General features: G+C 43.9%; 1 protein-coding gene across 1 annotated transcript in view; it reads left to right on the forward strand.

The window, feature by feature from the left end:
• Positions 1-23,421, forward strand: part of RP1L1 (RP1 like 1) — a 44,867-nt gene extending 21,446 nt beyond the window's left edge. Inside the window, 4 exon segments of the mRNA XM_039568616.1 lie at positions 14,039-14,207; positions 16,127-19,794; positions 19,797-20,943; positions 22,601-23,421. Of these exon segments, the coding sequence (XP_039424550.1) occupies positions 14,039-14,207; positions 16,127-19,794; positions 19,797-20,943; positions 22,601-23,421 (5,805 nt within the window).
• Positions 23,422-24,158: the final 737 nt, after the last annotated feature.

Below are 24,158 nucleotides of genomic sequence, written 5' to 3' on the forward strand. Positions count from 1 at the left end.
TAACTTTTGATACTTTTTTCCACATTTTGACAGATTAGCAGAATAATTCCTCAGCAATGCATCTGGACTACTGCTGAATTGACTTAGTCTGTCTCAGAAAAACAAAATTCACAGCATTTAATAGCAGGTACACAGTTTCCCTTTTGCAGCCAGTTTTTCCTTGATCTCTTGAAAACCAAACACAAAAAGAGGGGGAAAATCTCCTGTCCTACATGTTAGTCAATCTTCCATCAATGGAAGAGCCATTCATGACCTCAGAGTGTTTGTTCTTCAATCTCCTTTTGTTTCTTCTACTACTGTAATTTCAGATGTAAACTTAAATCCTAAAATGAGTTTAATCACCTCTGTCCCAGTGGCTCTGTTTTGATCTTCTCCATTTTAATATTTTTACCATTTTGTTGAGTAAATTCAGGGTGTTTCAAGATTACAAATCTTTATGTGGGTATAAACATAGACACACATGGAACCAGCTTGTTTTGTGTTCCTTTCATGGAGTATTGATTTGAGAAAGGAGAGAAAAGTGTTTTCTTCCTTTTGTAGTTCACAAATTTTTCCAGCAAACTTCTAAGTTTAGTTCAACCGTAACTCAAAGTTAAATCATAGAATCTGAGAATTTTAAAGCCCTGATTCCCATGGAAGGAAATCCAGTTTGGTTCTATTGATATTTACATATTTCCATTTTCATTCTAACACCTGAAGCCTTGAGTGAGGTGAAACCAGTATTTTTAATCCTAGATATCAAGCAGATTTCCTACTAGGAAATCCTAGTCCCACTGAAGAAAGTAGGTCTGAAGTGCTTGAACATTCATTTCGTTAGGGAAAATAGCCCATTTTTCCAAATTAACCAAGATTTTTCTTGCCTAGAAATTTGATGAATATCAGACTGGAGAAAAATTTAATTCAATTTTAGGTAAGGAAAATAAGTTAAATTTTCAACAAGAAAAAAGGTATAAATCATAAAGGTTTTTTTTCAGGTCAAACCACTCATTGGTGTTTTCCAGGTGATTAACTGGATATAATCGGATTAACTGCCCAAATAGAGAAATTTGTTATTTAAGTTAACATTGACACACAATTAACTGACCAATGAAACTTTGAGCACTAAAATATAGACAGTCCTGGACTAAATTAATTCATCTAAATCTGACCAGCTTGTGAAGCAGTTAGGATGGGGGGACATTTCGCCTGTGAGACCCTATAGAAGATTGGAAGAGTAACTTCGACTTGTCACATAAATTAACCCAGGCCCAAGTTTTCTTACACTGGTTCTAAAGTACTACAGATATTTAGATATTGGCAAACATAAGACACGGGACTTTACATCAATTGGCTGATGAGACTGTTGGAAATCACAGTTTTCCTAATTTTTACTGGGAACATCAGTTCTACACTAAAAAAAAGAACCAGGTGTGCAGATATCTCAAGAAAAAGAATAATTGTGGGTTATCTTCTCCATGAAATGACCTTTTGGCTCCATTCTAGGAAGTTTTTATACCACATAGTGGGTTTTCTTCCTCATGGTCTAAACCACAGGAATGCACCTCTGTTCAGATCCTCACTGCCTGCCTCTGGAGAGGGAAGGATGTCTCTGGGGACAAAGAGACAGGGATCACAGAAAGGGCAGAAATCCTCCCAGGCTGTAAGAAATGACGTGCAGGATTATGAGGCAGTAACAGAGGATTTCCCTTACAAATGGCAATTATCCAGGACCCACCAGCTGAACAGTCATTAAGACTTTGTTAAGTCACAGGAACCCAGCACCATGACTGTGTCCAGGCACAGATGGCCTGATTTCTGAATCATGAGGCCTTCCTTTTACTGGCTGTCCTAAATTAAAACAAAAACCAAACCAAACCCTTCCTTAAAATCCAACGCTCCTCCTCACATGGCGTTTGAAACCACACTGTGAGATGGCAAATAGTCTACATAGTTTATGGCTACTGGTGGCAATTACCAAGAGCAGCTCAAATGGGATTTATCAGCCCTCAGAAGAGTTTTCCAGGGGATGTGGCCAGTTTTATGTACGCTGGAGTCAGGCCGAGGTTGAGATGTTTTTCTGTTTGGGTGCACTCAAGGCTGACTGTAAGTTGTTACACTTGATGAGTGAATGTGATCCGGTTTTGTTGTGTGGAAAGGTCTAGGGGATGACCAGAAAGACTCGATTTTGCCTCAAATTCTCCGAGTGAGAACATTGCAGAAGGAGCACTGTGTGCCACCGATTTTCCATGGGGGATCAGGGAATTGCCGTTCAGGTTAATCAGCGGAGCAATCATGAGTTAAAGAATGTTTCCCCAGGCACCATGAACTGGAGACTGTAAAGGATTAATTATTAGAAACTACTCAGGGTAAGAATTGAGTATTTCTCCTGTATTTGTGTGGAATTTGGCATGGGATACACTTAGGCAAGACCAACCATTCTGGGGCAAATCAAGCTGTCTTCGACCATGTCCTAGTCTTGGAGAAAGACAGAATGGCCCAAATGAAGTGACTCCTTCTCTGGTGTATCTTCCCAGCCTCCAGCAACCTGTAGGGTAAGATCTTCAGCCCAAAGCAGCATAATGGGCCTACACGGCTATTCCAGTAGCCATAAGAGTATCAGGGCACAGACTCTGGCATCAAATGGAACCACCTGTGGATAATCACACACTCTAGCACCCAAAATAGGGTCTAATTCCCACAGGGGTGGCCACCTTCAAGCCACTTCTTAGAAAAGCTCCCTGGCATGTGTTAACTCCCAGATCTGCCCAGGAATTGCTTGGGAGAGTGCCAGTTGATCCAGGCTTTAAATGCACTAAAGACTACTCTAAGAAGAGTGGTAGAGACAACGCTCTTCCAGTGCCCTGGATCCAGAACTGATTTAATTTAGCAATAAAGGCAGAACTTTTATTTTTAGCTGTTATTAGCCAAACTGGTGGCCTAACCATTATCACTAAGTAGTTCTTGATAATAATGACTGTATTTACAGCGACCTGGGGGTGCAAGGCCAGGAAACAGGCTTGTCTGACATATTTCCTGACTCAGATTTACACATCCATAGAGCCATTCCTAGGACATCTGTAGGCTGCCCGCAGGCATCCTCTCGGCCACTCATGTTTGGGCTCTCTACCAAGCTCATCTGTCTTAATGACAGGTGTCATCAAGACCCTGATGGAAGTGCAGGAGGAAAAGGGGATACGTGGGGGCAGATAAGCTGGTTCAAAATGTGGTGTATATAAACAGTGAGAGAAGGGAGGTGATAATTTGCCTCTGTGGGATCATTAATTTTCTGGTTGCATGTTGACGTATTCACTGTGACACTCAGTTTCTGTGCTCAGGTATGAAGGATTGCAACCAATTCCAGCCCCTGATCTGGAGCAAACCGTTGTTATCAAGCAAGCTGTGCCACTTTTCCACCCACTACGTGTGTGACTCATGGTCTAAAAACAAACCACAGGTTTCAGGTTCGATATTCTCTGATTTCGTGCCAAAACCACAATGACTCCAACGAGATTTACACAAGCGATCTGTAAACCTCAGCAAAACTTTCCATGAACCTCATCCACAAGAAGATTCATATCCAGGTGTGTTTTGTGAACCTTTGAGATGCCCTGAGATCATCTGGCCCAGTGCCTTACAACGTAGAGTTAAAGGGACCTTGTGTTTGGCCACTTTCTTATCTAACATGCAGCAAATCTGATACTTTCTTATCTAACATACACCAAATGCAGATGGTTCCTTTAGCCTGAGGAGGTTTTGTTCCTTCAGTAATCATGGAGCAAAGTGTAATTGCTTTCTAATCCTTTTGAATTTAATCCAGGGCAAAGATGTTTCCAATCATGTTATTGAGTATATGCAATAATCACGGAATCATGGAATGTCCTGAGCTGGAAAGGACTCCCAAGGATCATGCAGTCCAACTCCTGGTCCTGCACAAGATACCACAAAAATCCCACAATGTGCCTGAGAGTGTTGTTCAAACCCTCCTGGAGCTCTGGCAGCCCTGGTGCTATGACCACTAATATTTCCTAATTTTTCCTAATAGTAATTTAGAAAATGCCACCACTCATTTATCTTGTCCTTATCGACTTCATTATACAACCAAAATTTTCTGCCATGCTATAGGTACCTCCTCTTGCAACTATTTTTGGCATTTCTGGGTTTTCCCCAAAACAAACTATTTTTGTTTCTAAATGCAAGCGGTTTTGAAAGAAAAGGAATTGAATGTTTTAAAGGTACAATTTTTTCACATTTAGGTTTTCTTCCATCTTAAACAAATTTTAGAAACTACTTATGGGAAAATTACTTCTATAGTTACCCACGTATGGAAGCTTAGAACTCTGGAAAGATTAGAGACAGTTAAAGAAGAAAAAATCACCCAGACTTTTAAAATGCAGATTTTTCAATGCAACAAAGAGCACAAAAGTGCACAACAGTCATTTAGACTTGATATAAAAATCCCGTATGAGGATTTTATTTATGGCAAAATATATTGAGCCAATAAAACCAAATCTATGTCAGTAACAAGTAAATTGCCAGAAAAAATCAGGGTTCACCAGAAAAAGTTGTGTTACAAAGTATTTCATGAGAAATGTGAAGCTTTTCCTGTTGATGGTTCCCTTTATAGTGCAGAAAAGGAGCACAGAATAAAAGTGGACTTCAGGAGAGTAAGATTTGTTACCATGATCTCTCTATTTATTCATTTGCTGAGAGTACAAAAAATAGCAGAATTCCACCCTCTCCTGGAAAAACTGTGAATTTTCTGTAAGTACTTTCAGTAGAAATCACTGTTTCTGCAAAGAGTTTTCACAGGAAAGTCTGTGGGGTTTTTTCATATGGAAATTAGGTTTTACAAATTCAGATTTTAGAGGTTTTAACGAGTAAAAGGTGAGGAAAAGAGAGGATTTTTGCATTTGCATGAATTTTCTTCTTCCTTTTTGGCCTTGAACAGGGAATTCAAAGGATTCTGCTGCAACTCTTAGCAAGGTCTGGAAGTAGAAACCTTCCCACCTTTCCCATTTGTATTGTGGACTTTGCAAATCGAGAGTGAAACCTGGACTCAGTAACAAGAAAAATATTCAATTAAACCAAATTTTTTTCAGCTGAATGGGTCTCTCTTTACCCCCAGAGCTTCTGGAGTCCACAGATTGTACCCACGGTGTTTGTGCTAAGAGATATCCAAGATGGTAAGACCATGGATCAATTCCCTATGGATCTGTGAGCTTGATCCAGGAGGGTTTATATCCTCAATCCCAGCTCCTACAGATAACTGGAGCACAGCTATGTCGTCCTTCCCTTTTCCCCCCACCATTTCCAACTGGAATACCTTCTCATCCACAGTGTAAATATTCTCCACACAAAAGGAGCGAGTTTTGACAACTTCTGGTCATGGGGAGAAGCTTGAACTCCCAAATTGGATCCTTCCCACTGACTCAGCCACCACAAGGCTGAGCACAAGAACCAGATGCTTTACATTTTTTGAGGCACGTCAATTTTTAAGCTAATCCTGCCCCAGGAGAGGATCAGGGCAGGCTCTTGGGGTGGAGTGGATGTTACTCTGACTCATCATTTTCAATGTTGGATGGACCAGATTTAATGAAGCCGATGCCAAAGGGGCAGGTGGGGGACTCTGATTTCAGTCAGAAGGTGAAAAACATCAGCAGCGAAACTTTTCTAGAAAGGCCATCCTCTCTTTTCAGTTGAAATTTGCACCTTTAACAGCAGTTTGCTCTTTCTCTGGCTGTTTCCCAGCTTGAGCAGTGTCAGACCTAATTTTGAGCTGACAGGGTAGGTGGGGAGAGAAAAGACCATCAAAACTTGCATACAAGACCCGTGCACTGTGGAGATCTCCCCACATCAATCCAGCACTTTGTGAAGTCCTTGGGAAACATCCCATAGCCTTCATCAGGAACCAGCTCATCCTGCACAGGGGCAGGACCGGTGGCACACAATCAAAAATTCCAAACTGAACCAGGCTAGAAATCACTTTTCTTCCCATTTTTATCCTCTTCACCTGTTTCTCAAAAGCATGCTTTCTCCATGCCTTCATTTTCCCCATCAATCCTCTTCCTTCCCCTTTTCCCTTTTCCCATGGGGTGTTTCTCTTCTGCTGCTACCCAAGTGATTTCCAACAGCCACTGAATTTCTGATTGCAGTATTTCTCTTGGAATGATGAAAGAGTTCTTCATCCGAAGTATTTCCAGGATGAGACCCAGAATGAGTATTTTATATATGTGCAAATTGTCACACACAGGGAAAGGGCATCCATGAGTACTCCAGGAAAAGCTGCCAGCAGAGCAATAGCTACACATGATCTTTGCCTGTGTTTGACTGAGAAAGCAGAGCAGGGCATTATTGCATTTTTCCTCCCTTTTTCACATATTTTACTTGGCTCTTTGAGTGCTTCATGGCCTTCCAAACTCTCATTTTTTCACGCATCTTTACACTGCGGGCAAACCTGAAGAATGAACAGGTCCTGTCTGTAAAAACCTAGAAGATGCTGATGTTTGTAGAAGTGTTGAAATGACAAATTATCTTATATTGCTGCATTTCAGCATCTGGAGCATTGGACTTGCTCCTATTCTCATTAAATAAGCATCAAATAAAGATATCAGCTTGTAATTTATGTTTAACAAATCACTTACTCTTACGAGAGCCTTGGACGCTGGAATCTGTCCTGATTTAGGATTCTTTCTTTGGTAAAAGAAGGTTTGGGGATGAGCTAATTGTGGCCTTCCAGTACCTGACGGGAGCCTGCAAGATGGAGAGAGACTTTAGACAAGAACATGGAGTGACAGGACAAGGGGGAATGGCTTCCCACTGCCAGAGGGCTGGGTTAGATGAGATATTGGGAAGGAATTCTCCCCTGTGAGGATGGTGAGGCCCTGGCACAGGTTGTCCCAGAGAAGCTGTGGTTGCCCCTGGAAGCCTGGAAGTGTCCAAGGCCAGGCTGGACGGGGCTTGGAGCACCCTGGGCTAGTGGAAGGTGACCCTGCCCATGGCAGGGGGTGGGATGGGATGATCCTTGAAGCCCCTTCCCACACAAACCATTCCATGATTCTATGTGGATTTGGGGGCCTGATACTTAATTTAGTTTAAGAATCCGTGTGAGTTTTGATTTGGGAGATGGAAGGGATGCTGTGTGCTCTCTTTTGGACTAATAATTTGGATGCTACCATTTCCAGAGGATTAGATCCATTTCCATGCAGTATTTCCTCGGTCTAAGTTCACTATTACCTCTTGTTCTGTCTTCCTCCTGATGATGGGGAGGACACTTTTGACCCCTGCTGAAGTTAGAGAAAGGGAGAACAAGTCATGCACTTCCTGATTTCTTCCTCCTCCTTTTCTTCCGCTACTTTGCTAATTTGTATGTGGGCATGGAGTGGCAACACCCCATGATTCACCTTCTGACCACAGATTACCCAACCACTCCCCAGAAGAACCACTCTCTAATTCCTCTGGTGGAAAGTTTGGGGAAGGGAGGGGCAAACGGGTTCTTTGCATGAATAAAATGCAAAAGTTATCATTGTTAAACCATGATACATCAGTTCAGAGTCTGCATGCCTCCAGATTGAATGTGGCACAACCACAAAACAACAGGGCTGTTCACACTCCAAGGAGCTGTAAATGGGAGTGGAAAACAAAATGGAGCAGATGGAAGAGCTTTAGGAAAGGAGGCAGGGAGACAGCACAGGCCATGGACTCAGCCCGTTAGCCTGAGTGGGTCTGTTTCCAGCTTCTTCTGCTTCTCCCATGCATCTCTGAACTCCTTTGGAAGGTGAATTAGCTTATGGACTTGTCCTCTGAACCATGCCTTGCATTATTTCCCCATTCTGTCCTTCTCTCAAATGTCTTTGGTTGGCTGGCAGCCAGCAGAGGGAGAGCAAGGGTGTCTCCTTCACTCTGCCTTCATCCCAAACTGGTATCTGTGTTCAGCTTCTGAGCTGAGCAAGGCTGAGAGTGGTTCTTTTTTCTCCGGGAAGAGCCAGAGGGAGGCATGTTCTCCACAACAACCAGCTGCTTCCGTGTTTTAGAGGTGTTATGTTTGACTTTCTCCTGTAAAGGTATTGAGGACATTTTATTATGCATTGTGTTGCAGTAGCACCTAGAGGTCCTTGCTGAGATCACAGCAGTTGGTGGGTTCTGTACAGCAAAATTCATGGAGACAATCCATCCTCAATGGATAGCAGCCAGACTGGAAAAGAAAGGGGTATTTCAGAAGAGAGATGTGTTTTCCTTTACACCTCACTTGTGGTGACCTACCCAGTGGAGCTTAATGTCTGTAAAACATTTTTATTGGAAATAAAGTGGAGCTTTTTTGAAACAACCCGTAAATGCCATATCCCACTGGGGCAGGGAGTTCCTGTGGTGGGGGGGTAATGAATCATAAATCATAGAATGGTTTGGGTTGGAAGGGACCTTAAAGATCATCTTGTTCCAACTCCCTGCCATGGGCAGGGACACCTTCCACTGGACCAGGCTGCTCCATGCCTCATCCAACCTGGGCTCTTGTCCAGAACTTCGCTCACGGCATCCATAATCCTCTTAGATCCTGATCCAGAGTCTGTGGAGGTCACCAAGTTTCTCTCCATCCATTACAGTGGGACTTGGGTCAGATTTTACAGTAAGATTGAGAAACCTGATTTAATTTTCAGGGATTATGCAATAAAACTTTAATGGGAGTCTATTCCAGCCCACCAAGTGCCAACTGCTAGACACTGATCCCATGAATTTCGGTGGATTTTTGTCTCTGATCATCCACAGCCTTAATTGTGATTGAGTTACACTGAGGGAACTCCAAAAAGGCTTAAATGGGACCTGAGAGATCCAAAGGAACTCTTTCCTAACCCATCAAACACCTTTATCATAAACCACCATTTCTCTTCCGTTTTATTCCAGACTGTTCACTTACGGATTAAAATATTCTTGAAGTTCCCATGTTTTGGGATTCAGCTTGAAAATGAAGACACCACATTTTTTAACTCTGTGAATGTGGTTGATGTTTCCTGCTGAGCTTTCTAGTCTCATATTTATCTTTTATCCTGTCAGCCATCCTCAGGCACATATCGGATACTCTAGAACATCTCAAATTGTTCTAGGAATCTACTAGATTTAGACAACTGCATTGAGATGATTGACTCTGTCATCAGTGAGAGTCAGGCATGTCCAAGGGGGAATATTCCACCTGAAGCAGATGGCTTTCCTGGAGTGAAATTACCTGTCACCCAAAAATATTGGCTGCTTTCCACCAATGTGCAAGAAGCCTTGATTGTAGATGAGTTACAATCCTGTGGGATGAATTAATGGAGAGATGTTAGAGTAGGGCATTCTCTTCTCCATCACAACTTCTTCAGATGATCACCAGAATTTAAGTATTTACAATCCATTGCCTTTGGGGTTTTTTTAGCTAAATTGTGGTGGGATGTAATACTGTTTTGTTGGAATATCCTGTCATGGGTGCTCAGGAATCATGCTGTGGCAGCCTGAGGGAAGTGAGGAATCTGTTTGGCAGAAGGATTTCCTCACTTGGCTACTGCTTGGAAGAGAGCAAACAGAGGAAAATTTAATATGGGAAAATATCTGTGCTGAGCAATGAGTGGCCACCACTTCGTTTCACTGAGGCATCTTCTGATCTTCTCCCACCCTAAAAGAGAGCACCAAATATCTAAGGTCTTACTACTGCTTTAAAATTATAGAATCATCATAGAAATTTTAAGGTTGAACAAGACCTCCAAGATCATGAAGATCAACCTTCAGATGAAACACTTCCCCATTCAGTGGCATTCAAATTTCTCCACTATGTGTGAGAGCTAAAGCAGATAAGAACGTTCACCTTCTTATCTTTCAGCTTACCCCACTTTTCCTCAATTCTTGTCTCCATGAAATAACATCCACCTCTCCTGCGATAAATCACAGAACTGCATTATCACTGAGTTTGGAAAAGGCTTCTGGAGGTCATCTCATCAAATCTTCCTTTTCCTACATGTGTTGGAATTCACACTGTTCTCTGCAAGATCATTCCCACCTCTTACCTAATCTGAACAGCAATTCAACAACAGATTATTTTCTCAGAATTTAGTCCCATCTAATATTTCATCTCTTTCTCTGGGGCTCACATGGTTCTGAAACATGAATAGCTACTGTGTCTGCTTTTCACCATGGTCCTACTGCCACATCTTGTAATCTTATCTCTCTCCAAGTTTCTGTCTGATGTCCGGTTTCTTCCCCCAGCATGAAAATCCTTGGCAGAAATTGAGTGGAAAATACAGCTGCACGAGTCATGAAAACTCTTTGGTAGCTGTTGTGTCCAAGAAGAAGAAGAACAGAATCACTTCTCTTGCACAATAGCAAAAAAGAAGTTGGACCCCCTCTGCTCTGGAGCCAGGCTGGGAGAGCTGGGAGTGTTCACCTGGAGAAGAGAAGGATCCAGGGAGACCTCAGAGCCCCTTCCAGAGCCTAAAGGGGCTCCAGGAGAGCTGGAGAGGGACTTGGGACAAGGGACGGGAGGGACAAGACACAGGGAACGGCTTCAAACTGCCAGAGGGCAGGGATAGATGGGATATTGGGAAGGAATTGTTCCCTGTGAGGGTGGGGAGACCCTGGCCCAGGTTGCCCAGAGAAGCTGTGGCTGCCCCTGGAAGCCTGGAAGTGTCCAAGGCCAGGCTGGATGGGGCTTGGAGCAGCGTGGGCTAGTGGAAGGTGTCTCTGCCTTGTCAGGGGGTGGAACTGGACAAGCTTTAATGTCCCTTCCAACCCAAACTGTTCCATGATGGTGCTGATGGAAAGAAAGCTCCCAGTTTTCCTCACTTCCCAGCTCTAGGCAACGTGATGCAGGCTCCAGAGAAGCCAGGTGAGACTCTACCACTGCTTGAAATGGGGCCAATATTTCACTCAGCATTTCCAGGAGCAACAGAGGACAGTGGAATGCCTGCAGGGTCAGGATCTGATCCCTTCAGATTATAAATAGTTTTTATACATTCCTTAAAAAGAAGGAAATCCGAGAAGAACCGCATGGGCCTCACCCAGGACACATCGAGTGAGCTGCAAGTTGCTAAATACCCAAGAGGGGATGTGCTGTTTAGCGATTATTCAGCACTAGTAAAAAATGTCATATTGATGGCCCTGAAGACAGATGTTCTCTAGATAGCCCAGGCAGTGACACGTTGAGAGGATGGGATTCCTGCAGAAGTGTGGGAAGGCTCCATGTGGAGCACATGGAATGAACTGTTATCCCAACCCTGCACTGCCCTGAAACAGTGGATGTTGCATTAAATCAATGTGAGAAACAGGATGTATTTAACCCTCAGAAAACATTCAGCTGTATCTACAGCTACCAAAATGTTTTTAACAATGAAGCATTACAAAGGTGAATCTCTGGAATTATTAATTCAAAGAGATGAAGCTTGCAAGACATTAGGAAGAAAATTTACGTTATAGACACAAACACTGCTAAAGTGCTGCTGCTGTCAGAAATACCCTGTACTTCAAATACAGACTATTTTAAGTGACATAACACGAGTGTATTCCATATAAAAGGACGTATAAATTCCCTAACTCAGACGGGTCAGCTCCATGGATCCCTGACTCTCTGTCATTGGCACCATCTATTTTCTGCACGCCCAACGCAGCAGTGATGAGTATGATTGAAATATCTACACCCAGACACAGAACCACGTAAGAAAATGAGGGCAAAAAATAGCTTTCACTGAAAAAAAAATCCTTTACAAACAGGAACAGTTTCTAAACTTAGTGGGGTTTTAAAGACAGATTCTTTTGCATTAGGGATGGAACACATTTCATGCCTATTTTTCTTTTTTTTTCTCTCCCTTTTTTTCCTCTTCTCTTCCTTCTTTTTTATCCTCACTTTTTTTTCCACTTGTATAAAATTGGGGGAAAGATTTCATCAAAGGAATAAAAATAAGAAGAAAAATGAACAGAAAAAAAAAAGAACAGAAAAGTAAAGAAGGAAATGAAATATACAGGTGGCGAAAACATGCTCAAAATATTTGGTTTATTAAATTCTAGGCTTTCTATAAACTTTAAAAGTGAGCTAGAAAGATGTTTTTGTTAGGAATAGATAAAGATGTTTTCTTTAGGAATAGATGGATCAGAAGTGGAGTAAACAGAAGCAAAGTGAGATTTGCGAGCTATTTTTCAGCTTCATGGTACCCATCACATGAATTTGGCAGTTTTGCTGCTTTGCGGTGTTTTAATGAAAGTTTCAGTGAGCAAAGCTCTCTTATTTTGGGTTTCATAGCAAACTGGCTGGGCCTAAATCACAAGTGTTGTTAGAACACAAACAGAAAATAAAAAATAATGGGAAGACGATGGGATTTTACTGTATTTCCACTAAAAAGTTGATGCTGTGTGTTTTATTGTAAAAAATGTTATCAGAAGTGATAAGCTGGATGTAGAATGTGCTTCCATTTATCTCTGTCTTGCTCTTTCACTCTCCACACATTTACCCTCTTATTTGCACCAGATCCAGCACCAATCCCTTGGTGCGTCCCACAGTCCTGGTGAAACATCTTGGAAAACTCCAGAGGCATTTCACAAACTGAGGGCTTGGGCTCTGAAGGGGCCCTGGTTCTTCATTCCTTGGCTGTAACAATATTTAGAGGCCAAGGTCTGTCCATCATGCGCTGTTATTTCAGGCGCATGTGACAACTGCAGAACTGTCGTCGCTGCTCCTCTGAGATTCCTTATCTTGGTTCTCATTAAGGGGATGATAATCAAGTGACAAGGTGAGGTCAGGGTGCATCTTGCTGAGCCCACCACTGGCGCTGGCTTAGTAACCCATGGAGCGGTCACCTCTTGTTGAGGTTTTCTGTATGCTCTAGAGACATTCTCCTGATGTAGCCGGCTGAGGAGGAAGGGACATCCCAGATTATGGAGACCCCTGGCAGCACAAAGCTGCCAAATGTTGGCCACTTTAAAGTCCTCTCAGACAGCAAGAGAGATTTCTCCTTCTTTTGAAAGACATCAAGTATTTTAGCTGAGAGCTCAGCTTCAGTCTTTCAAATGAGAGGCTGCAGAAACAAGATGGAAGATGAGTCCAGCATTTGTCTGCCCAGTGCTTCCCACAGGACTGATTCCCGTTCTTTGAGAGAGACAATTGTATTTGGGTAAAAGTAGGATGGGGCTCTGAGAAACCTGATTCAGCTGAAGATGTCCCTGCTCATTGTAAGGGGTTGGACTGGATGGCATTTAAAAGGTCCCTTCCAACCCAAACTATTCTAGGATTCCATGGGAAGTGACTCATGAAGGACTTGGTGTGTAATCCAGGAACAGGTCACATGGTGAGGATGAAGGGTGAGAACCTGAGTTCTCGTGGAGGAACAAAGATTCCTTCACAGGCACTTCCCACGCTGGGGACAACGTCCTTTGCTGTCCACCACTGAGGCAATACTTGGGCTTATAACTGAGGCAGTATTTGAGAGAATATTAGGGGAAGCCACAGCCCTTGTCCCTCTTCTGGAGCAAGAAAAGGATCAACTAAGGGACAAAATGAGATGTAGCATTTTTCAGGTAATAAAAGCTGCCCCATACAGGAATTAGAAGAATTTAAATGTTATAATTCTCTGTAAGGGAAATGGAAACATCTCCACTTCCACCCTCTTCCTCACTACCACGTGGAATATACCTAAATTTTTCCCAGAATATGTAAAATCTTATATAATATATAATAAATGAGATATATTCTCCCTTAGGCAATCTCTCCCACCCCTTCCCCATCCTAGGAAATCTGATCAAAACATAGCAGAGCTTCTCTTTCAATGGAAGAATTCTCCAGTAAGCTCTGGTAGACCCCAAAGCTCTCCAGAACCACGTTTATTTTCATTGAATCACAGAATATCCTGAGTTGGAAAGGATCTACAAGGATCATCAAGTCCAGCTCCTGGCCCTGCACAGGAAAACCCCAAAAACAGAATTGCATGCCTGAGACCATTATCCAAATACTCTTTTATTTAGGTGGCAGCTCATTGCCAATTGGTTCCAGGCCTGGAAGAGCCAAACTCTTTGGTCTGTGCTCATGGTGCTCCACTTGCTGTTCCCTTTGCAGATCGACAGCATGCAGGCCCTGCTCCACTGCCCCAACGTGCTGGTGTGTGTCGGCCGGGAGCCGTTCAAGCCTGTATCCATGGAGAATTTGAGGAAACACTCAGTGGAGAAGCTGCCCAACCTGCCTCCCTGCTCCAACAATGGCAACAATGTCAACGAGAACAATGAAAGTAAGAAAACCTCGGGGCCATGTCGCACAGTCGTCCCCGGGCCTGTGTCCCACAACATGGGGATTACAGGCCCCTATTGTGCTGCCCCAATGTGCAGATCTCGTGTGGAAAATGCACTTCCCTCTCCCTGCCTCCCAGGCCTTTCCATCCTCCCCTTCTTTTTCTCTGGTTTCCTTGTAGGATTTCCTCCCTACACCCCCCAGTCTTTCTTTTACATGCTCCCCATGTCTGGCTGACTTCCCTTCCTCTTTCATATCTCTGGGTCTCCTTTTCCTTCCAGAACTCCCTCCTTTCCTGTGCCTGTCCCCATGGACCCTCGAGATTTCCCACGAATCCTCTATCCCCTCGTTGTCTGTCCTATCATGCCTTCCCTCCTGCATTTTCCTGCACCAGGACCAGAGGCTGCCCTGGTTCTGTCAGCAGGAGACTCAGTTTCTCCTGCAGGCTACAGCTGCCCTTTTGGCAACAAAGCGTGTTTTTTATGGAAAGATTATGTTCAGGAAGGAGGATGTTATGGATTATTCAGGATTATATTTCTTTGGCAGTCCATCATGACTTATCTAAGGTCACAGGTATTTAAACCAGCCACACTCAGTAGCCCGGGAAAAGAAACTTCCCAATTCCACAGGACAATTAATATCACCTGTATTAAGGATTTACTGTAGGATGAAATTAAATGTGCTCTAGAGGTGCATCTGTTTCTCTCCATTGTCAAAACCAGGAGCTGGGAAAGATTCATTTGTGTGTTGCCAACAAGCTGTAGAAACTCAAGGACAGAGGCATCCTATGCTCATTGTCTGAGACATAAAAAATTGGAGGGAAACATGGAAATAAACTGGAGCTTTGCCTATCAAAAGAGCAAATCCATCAGTTCAATCAAAAGGATGGTGAAGGAAGAGCTATTTCATGTGATTTTGATGTGCTCCTGTTCAACACTTTCTTCCTAAAATGCCCTCCATTCAGCTGCATATCCACATGCCCATGGAGGGACAGGATTGTCCAGTTATATGTATGAGGAAATTTTAGAGAAATATATATTAGAAACAACACAGATTAATGTCTTGCAAGACAGCCTGATAGCAACGTATTCTGCTTGAAATGAAGGAACCTAAATAAACCTGTGCAGATCACTGCACTGGGCCATAAAGACGTTCTTCCAATGGCAATTCCTAAATTCCCTTATTCTCATTGATTTCTTCTACAACTCCCACTATTTCTCTTTGCAATCATCACTAGCTTACAATTACTTTTCTATTTGTTCTTTATGTTTTAATAAGAATTATAGCTATTTTTAGTGGTACATCCCTGCAGGGACTGAGTGTTGCTCTGGTCTACATGGCCACACATTTCTTGGAATATGAGTGGAGAAGTGGATGATGCACAACAAATGTGTGACCCTTGATATCCAGATAAGGAAGAGGGTCACTTCTCCATGTATTTTTCCCTGGTTAAACAAGAAGAATGAAAACTTACACGGTTAAATAAAGGAATATTTGCAATGTGATAAAATGCCCAAACTCTGGGACTAAATTTCTCTGTATGTATATATATTTTTTTTTTATTTTTCTTAATTTTACTTCCTGGCATGCACTTAATAAAACAAAGTGTTTGTGTTTCAATTTGTTTTTTAAAATAAAGTTAAGGTATAGAAGATTTTATTGCAGATTATTAATTCAAAACTTAACATTTACAAGGAAGTTGGATTAGATTATCCCCAGAGGTCCCTTCCAACCTTAACTATTCTATGATTAATGGATATCACTTAGTCAAAGACAAATTTTCAAATTATGTAAATTGGCATAGGCTTGGCTTTAATGGAATAACATCAGTATTCACTGGTTTGAGGGTTTGACTTATATATTATTTTGTGTCACCTTTATGTGAGTTATCTCTCTCCATCTTTCTTTTCTTCACTCCAGTGAACTTCGGACTGAAAGCCAAGAAAAGCATTATCCATCCACGGTCAGCATCCAGCAACAGGTCGATGAGATTTTCCTTGTCATCAGAAAAGTCATACCCCAACGGCCTCGCAGCCTCTCCGGACAACGGGGCACCCTTCTCCAATGGCTGCCCTCACCCAAAACCTGGGGACCTGGTCCAGTCCTTGGTCAACGATGACATCGAGAAGCGGGTCCACGTGAACAAGGACGGGAGCTTGTCTGTGGAGATGAAAGTTCGCTTCCGCTTGCTCAACGACGAGACTTTGCAGTGGTCTACCCAGATCAAAAAGTCCAACTTGATGAACCAGCTGCCTTGTGAAGAGTCAGGGGTGGAGGAGGACAGTGGAGTAGATCCCCTACAGAAAATGAACCCAGAAGCCAGCTCAGAGGCAGATGATTCCTTATATCCCTGTGATATCGATTCCTACATGTCCAAACTTGAGGAATCAGAATGTGACGAGGCCCACTGTCACAGCTGTGGAAAGAAACACCGGGACTATGACATTTGGAAGAACCCCATACACACATCCCAGAGGGAAGAGCCCAGTGTGCAAAGCACCTGGCACACGCGATCGTCGTGCTCCAGCACATCTTCCCGGAGGAGAGTAGTCCACAAAAAAATGAAGTCTGTGGATAGCATCTACACCACGTCCAGTGAGGAGTACTCTGAGCACATTGTGCAAGAGTCCTCATCCTACTCAGAGACTATAAAGAACAGAGTGGCATATCGATCTGTTAAAAAGTGTATGTGCCGAAGTGATTTATCTACAGGTGCTTCCAATGGAGAAGAACAGCAGGAACACACTCGGACAAGCACAGGAAACAGCCAGAGACCTTCATCCTTGGGCTTGATGTCACATTCAAGCTGTGAAAACAACCTGGATACTCAAGACACCTCTGAAGACCATGAGATCACCAAAACCATTTCACAAAATGAGGATGAAAATTGTTTCGAAGCTTCCTCTGTGAAGTGCTTGAAGGGTGATGCAGAAGAGGTTGAAAGCAGCAGAGTTGGGAGTGTCATGTCCAGGTCATCCCTGCAGTCCAGGCAGAGCAAGAAGAATGGGTGTGAGGAAACGAGCAGTGTGGGCAGGAGCATGTCCTCCTCAAGCCTTCAGAAGGCAAATCAGGGAGACAACACCCAGTGCTCCAGCCCTGCCAACAGCGTGCACAGCAAGTCCAGTAACGGCATCATGCCAAAAGAAAAGAGTGAGCAGGGTGACCCCTCTGATGAAAACCCAGTGGTGTCCTCCTTCTCCAGTGAGTCCTTCCCCAAGAAAGAGGCTGAAGAGGTGGAAGCAGAGCAGGAAGAAAGTGAAGTCAATGAAGCCAGCTCAGTGTCAGCAAAAACAAAGCCAAGCCAATCAATCAGGGGTGAGAGCAGTGAAGGGGAACGATGTTCTACGCAAGGAACCCACCGTTCCAGGGCTAGTGACAGGAACAGTAAGAAAAGTGGCAGTGATGAGAACGTTCCATGCAGTGTCTCTTGCTCTTCCAGAGGGTCCAAAAAGAGCAAACACAGCCATGTTCATTTGGATGCACAGTCTGAAATATCTGTGTCTTCACTTGAGTCCACTCTGAATAAAAAGAAGCATTCCCTACATGCAGATGATGGGAGATCAGGCAGCAGAGCTTCAGTTTTTTCCAAAAGCTCGTGTGAAACCAAGAAAAAATCTGTTGGAGATGCCACGTCTCATAAGTCAGGATCTCTTCACTCAAACATTTCATCTACCAGTGAAGCAGAGGCAACTGGAGGTCCTGCTGAAGAGAAAAGTTCAAAAAGTACTGCCGATGGCTGCAGTGAATCCTCAAAAAGCTCAAAGAAGAGAAGCCATAAAGAAGAAAGCAACAGGCCATCATCCCTCTGCTCAAGTTCTTCAAGTCCTAATGGAAAAGCTGGAGAGGGTCATGCCAAGATTAGTTCAGAACTCTCTTCTTCAAAACAGGGAAGCATGAGTGGGAGTGTATGTTCAAAAGTTGACCACCCAGCTGAGGATGGGATTAGGAATGGAAATCCTACAAGTAGCTCCTCAAGAGTCTCTTCAAAGTCAGAAATAAAAGATAAATGCGTGTCGACACAGATATCCCAGGAAACTGATGATAGGTGTTCACAATCAAACATGTCTCTATCTTCAAAATCAAGGCGGACAAACAAGAACAATCTTCATGTGAAGGTAAACTCCAGCCGGGCATCGGTGTCGGAGACTATGTCAGTGTGTAGTCTGCACTGCCCTGCTCCACCAAAAGGGAAGCCAAAGAGAAAAAATATGCGTTCAATCATGTTGAAGAACTCCTCCATCAGTAGCATCGGCACCGAATCCATGCTGACTGCAGGAAAAGGGCAGAAAGAAATTCTGGATTCCTCCAAAGCAACTTCCTACTACTCTAAATCTGCTGCAACTGAAGTAAATGGTCAGAATAATAAAGAGACTGATGATTCTTGTAACAAAAAAGCAGAGGGAGAGATAGAAGACACAGGCATTCAGGAGGAAGGGGGTGATTTAATGCCATCAGCTCTACCAAATGCATCTCCAGAAGAAGTTGTGCAAGAATGGCTCAGGAAAATCCCTTCAGAAACATTGCTTATGAAATATGAAATGGAAGATGATGGGGAAGAGGAAGGTGCAGAGTCGACCACTGAGGTATCACACTGTACAAATGCTGAGGAAGCCCCAGAGGAGGAAAAAGCTGAGGAAAAGCATGAGGAGGAGGAGGCTGAAAAGGATGAAGCAAATGATGAAGCAAAGGATGAAGCAAAGGCTGACATGGAAGAAGAGAAAGCAGAAGACACAGCTATTAATGAAGAGGCTGAAGAATGTGTGAACCAGGAAGAAATCTCTGAGGCTGCACCTGAAGCTGCCAAAGCTGAGCAGGCAGAATGCAAGCAGTCAGTTACATCCAGCCAAAATAACAACAAGAGAGACCTGCCATCCTCTGTCCAGACATCTGTCCAGATCATGAAGGCCTTGCTCAGTTCAAAACACGAGACCAAATTTGACCGATCAAACAGTTTGCCCGAAGTGTCCCCCACAATGGGGAGAAAACTGAGTAATTCCGCCAACATTTTGATTACTTGTCTTGCCAGCCTCCAACTCCTTGATGAAGAGTCAGAGGATCCATCAGAAAACTCAAAACTTTTGAATAAGTCAAGGTACACAGAGCTGCTAAATATTTTTCAAGCCCTGTGGTTTGGGTGCACTGCTGAAAGGAGCAGCCCAAGTTCAGGCCAAGAGGCAAGCGAGCAGGCAAAGCCAGTGTCTGCATCTAAAGCCCCGAAATCCATGGATCATGCCTTCACTCCCATGTCCTCCTCTGGGGTTGATGTTTGCAGTGGCTCTAGTGGCTCAGGAGAAGAGTGCACAGCTGGTGCTGTGTTGGTGGCACAGAAAACCGTGGAATTCAAACCAGCTGAGCAAGTAGAAAATTCAGAGATTGGCACAGAACTGACTGAGGTTGAGGAGAAAAGTAAAGAGGAAGAGCAGCCATCCCGCCCTTCCACAGCCTGCTCAGAGGCAAAAGTTGAGGAAAAAGCAGAGTCTGCTAGAGAGGAGTCTCTAATCCAGAAGGAAGAAGAGAATAAGGAGGATCAGGGCAGTAACTGTGAGCAGGGTCAGAGGAAGGGGGAGAAAATGAAAATGAAGAAGAAAATAAATTAGCTGAAACTGGAGAACTGGAAGAAGCTGAAGCTGTGAATGATGAAGTCCCACAAGAAAACCCTGAAGAAGCTGATCAGCCAGCGACCACTGATGATGCCAATGTCGGTGATGCTAATGGTGGGACGGAGCTGAAAGATGAGTTGGAAGGGCAGCCCCAAGAAGAGTCGCCAAATGACCCTGAGCCCAAAGTCGATACATCCACCAGTGTGACCAAATCCCTTGTCCAGCAAAACTCTGTGGATCCAGACCCAACTTGGGTCTTGAGACTGCTCAAGAAAATTGAGAAGGAGTTCATGGCTCACTATGTCAATGCCATGAATGAGTTAAAAGTCAGGTGGAACCTGCAAGACAACCAGCAGATGGATGAAATGATACTGGAGCTGAAGGAGGACGTGGGTAAAAGGATACAAAAGAGCATAGAGAAGGAGCTGAGGAAGATCAGAAGTAGGGCTGGAAGGAGAATGCCGAGACCTCCAGAGGAGCCACCCACACATGAGTCCAAACTCCAAACTGAGCAGAGGAGATGGCGACTGCAAACTATGCATAAAAAGTCCCTCTTTGGGGACAAGAATGGCACCCAGACGAGGCTGGAGGAGACGTCAGACTTATCATTCAACGTAGATAAAGATTTTGACCTTAGTGCAGCTTTGGAGGACAGCATTAGCAAACAATCCAGTGAGGAGGAATATTGTCCGTGTGACTCCTGTGTGAGGAAAAAATTGGCTTCCAGACCTGCCAGAGCCCCTGTGGTGGCCACCAATGCTCCGGTCATGAAAGCCTTTGATTTGAAGCAAATCCTGAGGCTGAAAAAAGATGACAATAAGGAAGCCATCATTGCAGAAGAAGCCCAGGACACCAAAACACTTCCCAATGGTTCTGTGGAGGAAGGGGCAGAAAATGAGGAGAAGGATGAGGGGGAACCTCAGGCAGGTGAAACAGAAGCAGAGGAGGATGAAGGAAAAGAACCAGAATTAAATGAAGGTGACAGCACAATGTTGAATGGAGATGGAGAAGAACCTGAAGTAGCAGAGAGTCAAAATGCTGAGGTGGAGGATGAGGCCAAAAATGAAGAAACCAAAGAAGAAGAAGCAGAAGAAGGAGGGGAAGAAACAAAAGAAGGGGAAGAAGAGGAAGCAAAAGAGGAGGAGGAAGAGAAAGAGGAAGAAGAAACAGTTAAGGCTGAAGAGGAGGAGGAAATAGAAGAGGAGGAGGAGAATGAAACTAAAGAAGATGATGAGGAAGTAAAAGAAGAAGAAGCAGAGGAAACTAAGGAGGAAGAGGAACAAAATGATGAGGAAGAGAAGGAAGAGGAAGAAGAGGGTGTGAAGGAGGAGGAAGAAACAATGAAGGAGGAAGGGAAGGAGGAAGAGGAAGAGGCAAAGGAAGAAGAAGAAGGGAAGGAGGAAGAAGAAGGGAAGGAAAGAGAGGAAGAAGCAAAAGAGGAGGAGGAAGAAGCAAAAGAGGAGGAAGAAGAGGCCAAAGAGGAGGAGGAAGAAAAAGGGAAGGAAGAAGAGGAGGAAGCAAAAGAAGAGGAAGAAGAAGCAAAAGAGGCGGTGAAGGAAGCAAAAGAGGAGGAGGAGGAGGAAGGGAAAGAGGAGGAGGAAGAGGCCAAAGAGGAGGAGGAGGAGAAAGAAGCAGAAGAGGAAGATGAAGAAGCCAAAGAGGATGAGGAAGAAGCCAAAGAGGATGAGGAAGAAGAAAAAGAGGAGGAAATAGAAGAAGGGAAGGAGGAAGAGGAAGAAGCAAAAGAAGAGGAAGAAGAAGCAAAAGACGAGGAGGAGGAAGCAAAAGAGGAAGAGGAAGAAGCCAAAGAGGAAAGGGAAGAAGCAACAGAGGAAGAGGAGGAAGCCAAAGAGGAGGAGGAAGAAGCTAAAGAGGAGGAGGAGGAAGAAGCTAAAGAGGAGGAGGAGGAAGCCGAAGAGGAAGAGGAAGAAGCAAAAGAGGAAGAGGAGGAAGAGAAGGAGGAAGATAAGGAGGAAGAAGCAAAAGAAGAGGAGGAAGAAGCCAAAGAGGATGAGGAAGAAGCAAAAGGGGAGGAGGAAGAAGAAGGAAAAGAGGAAGAGGAAGAAGAAGGGAAGGAGGAAGAGGAAGAAGGAAAAGAGGAAGAGGAAGAAGAAGGGAAGGAGGAAGAGGAAGAGGAAGAAGAAGGGAAGGAGGAAGAGGAAGAAGGAAAAGAGGAAGAGGAAGAAGAAGGGAAGGAGGAAGAGGAAGAAGCAAAAGAAGAGGAGGAAGAAGCAAAAGAGGAGGAGGAAGAAGCAAAAGAGGAAGAGGAGGAAGCAAAAGAGGAGGAGGAGGAAGCCAAAGAGGAAGAAGAAGAAGCCAAAGAGGAGGAGGAGGAAGAAGCCAAAGAGGAAGAAGCAAAAGAGGAGGAAGCAAAAGAGGAGGAGGAAGAAACTAAAGAGGAAGAGGAAGAAGCAAAAGAGGAAGAGGAGGAAGAAGCAAAAGAAGACGAGAAGGAAGCTAAAGAGGAGGAGGAGGAAGCAAAAGAGAAGGAAGAAGAGGAAGAAGCCAAAGAGGAGGAGGAAGAAGAAGTGGAGGAGGAGGAAGAAGCAAAGGAGGAGGAAGAAAAAGTAAAGGAGGGAGAGGAAGAAGCAGAAGAAGAGGAGGAGGAAGGGAAGAGGAAGAAGCAAAAGAAAGGAAGATGTGAAAGAGGAGGAAGCAGAAGAGGAAGAGCAAAAAGAGGAAGAAGAAGCAAAAGATGAAGAAGAGGGAGAAAAAGAGGAGGAAGAAACAAAGGAAGAGGAGGAGGAAGAAAAAGAGGAAGAGGAGGAACAAGAAGAAGAAGCTCAAAATAAAGAGCAGGAAGCTGAAGAAAAGTCCAAAGGTGAAGATGAAGGTGAAAATGAAGCTCAAGAAACAGAGGAGCCAGAGGATGAGGATGTTGTGGCTGATGATGAGGCAGAGACATCAGAATGCAGAGGAGATACTGAGGGCTCTGGAACTGACAACAATCCTGAAGGAGATGCTGCGGAAGGAAATGAAGAAGCTGAGAAAGATGAAGTTGAGGCAGCAGAAGATGCAAAACCAGAGTCAGGAGATGAGGCTGAGGAGAAAAACAGTGAAGGAGGTGAGAAACCTGATGGGAATGATGAGGAACCTACCGGTGATGACCCTGACAAGGCACATGAAAAACACAAAGACCAAGGCAACAACAAAATTTCCGAGAAAGCATCAAAAACCAAAGGCAAGAAAACCAGCAAAAGGTTAGAGACTCTGAAAAAATCCACAGCCTTTTCTTGTTATTCTTCTGTTGGAAACTTCTCACAGCAATCCCAGAAGGGGTCTGATGATGAAGAGGAAGGAGTAGTTGAAGAGGAAGGAGTAGTTGAAGAGGAAGGAGTAATTGAAGAAGAATGCAAAGGTGACAATAACCCCATGAGTGACCACCCCAATGGAGAGGTTCGAAGTGATGAGAGCTCCAAACCCTCCCAGATGTATCCTGACAGTGAGGAAGAAGAAGAGGACAAAGAATCTTCAGGTTCTGATCCTGTGGAAGATGAGGAACAGGCAGATGCTGAAGGTGCAGATCCAAAGGAGACTGAAAACACTGAGGAAGTTCAGGCTTCTAAAAAGAAAGTCAGCTCGGATGAGATTGACCAGGATGACCTGGACTTCTAGAACTGCTGGCTAAAACCTGACTTTTTCTTTCTTTCTTTCTTCCTTTCTTTCTTCCTTCTTTCCTTTCTTCCTTTCTTCCCTGCTTTCTTTCTTTTTTAAAAGTATATTTTCATTACATATTTCAGTATCTCCAGTGAGTTGAGCCCTCGTAATTGGCTGAATTAAGTGTGGTAAACTCAATCTTGAATCCTGTGAGTAACATTGCAATTCCCTGCCCTCATTTCTAGAGGGCTGGTAACTCATTAATATCCTGTGGTCTCAATAGATAAGTGGTTTGGGGAAAGGGAAGGCTGTTTTGTTTGGGATACCTTCTGATTCCCACCCTTTAAGCCATGCTGTTTGCTGCTGGAGTGATCTGTGGCTCTGCTGGGCATCGTCTCTGAGTGACTTCAGGATGCCTTTCACCTGTTGCACACTCTTTTCCTGGAGAGATTGCCAATCCACAGAAACATGACAAAATCGGGATTCATTGCCAAAGTCTGGTCAGAGCCCACAGAGATGTACATTCATCTTCCTCCCTACCCTGCCCTCTTCTACCCCACTTCCTCTGTAGCCAGAAAAAAGGGTCTGAGATAGCAAAGATTTTCCCCATTTTCCCTTTTTTTTTCCTTTAGTAGATGTTGAGCTCATTCCTCACTTCACTGGGAGCCTCAACATTGAGAAAGGTCGTTCCAGATCCTCTTCCAGACCCCATCTCTTTGTACTGTGCTCATCGCTGTAGTGGTAGATAAAAAACA

The sequence above is a fragment of the Corvus cornix genome, chromosome 3 (assembly GCF_000738735.6).
Source record: "Corvus cornix cornix isolate S_Up_H32 chromosome 3, ASM73873v5, whole genome shotgun sequence".
NCBI classification, from domain to species: Eukaryota; Metazoa; Chordata; class Aves; order Passeriformes; family Corvidae; genus Corvus; species Corvus cornix.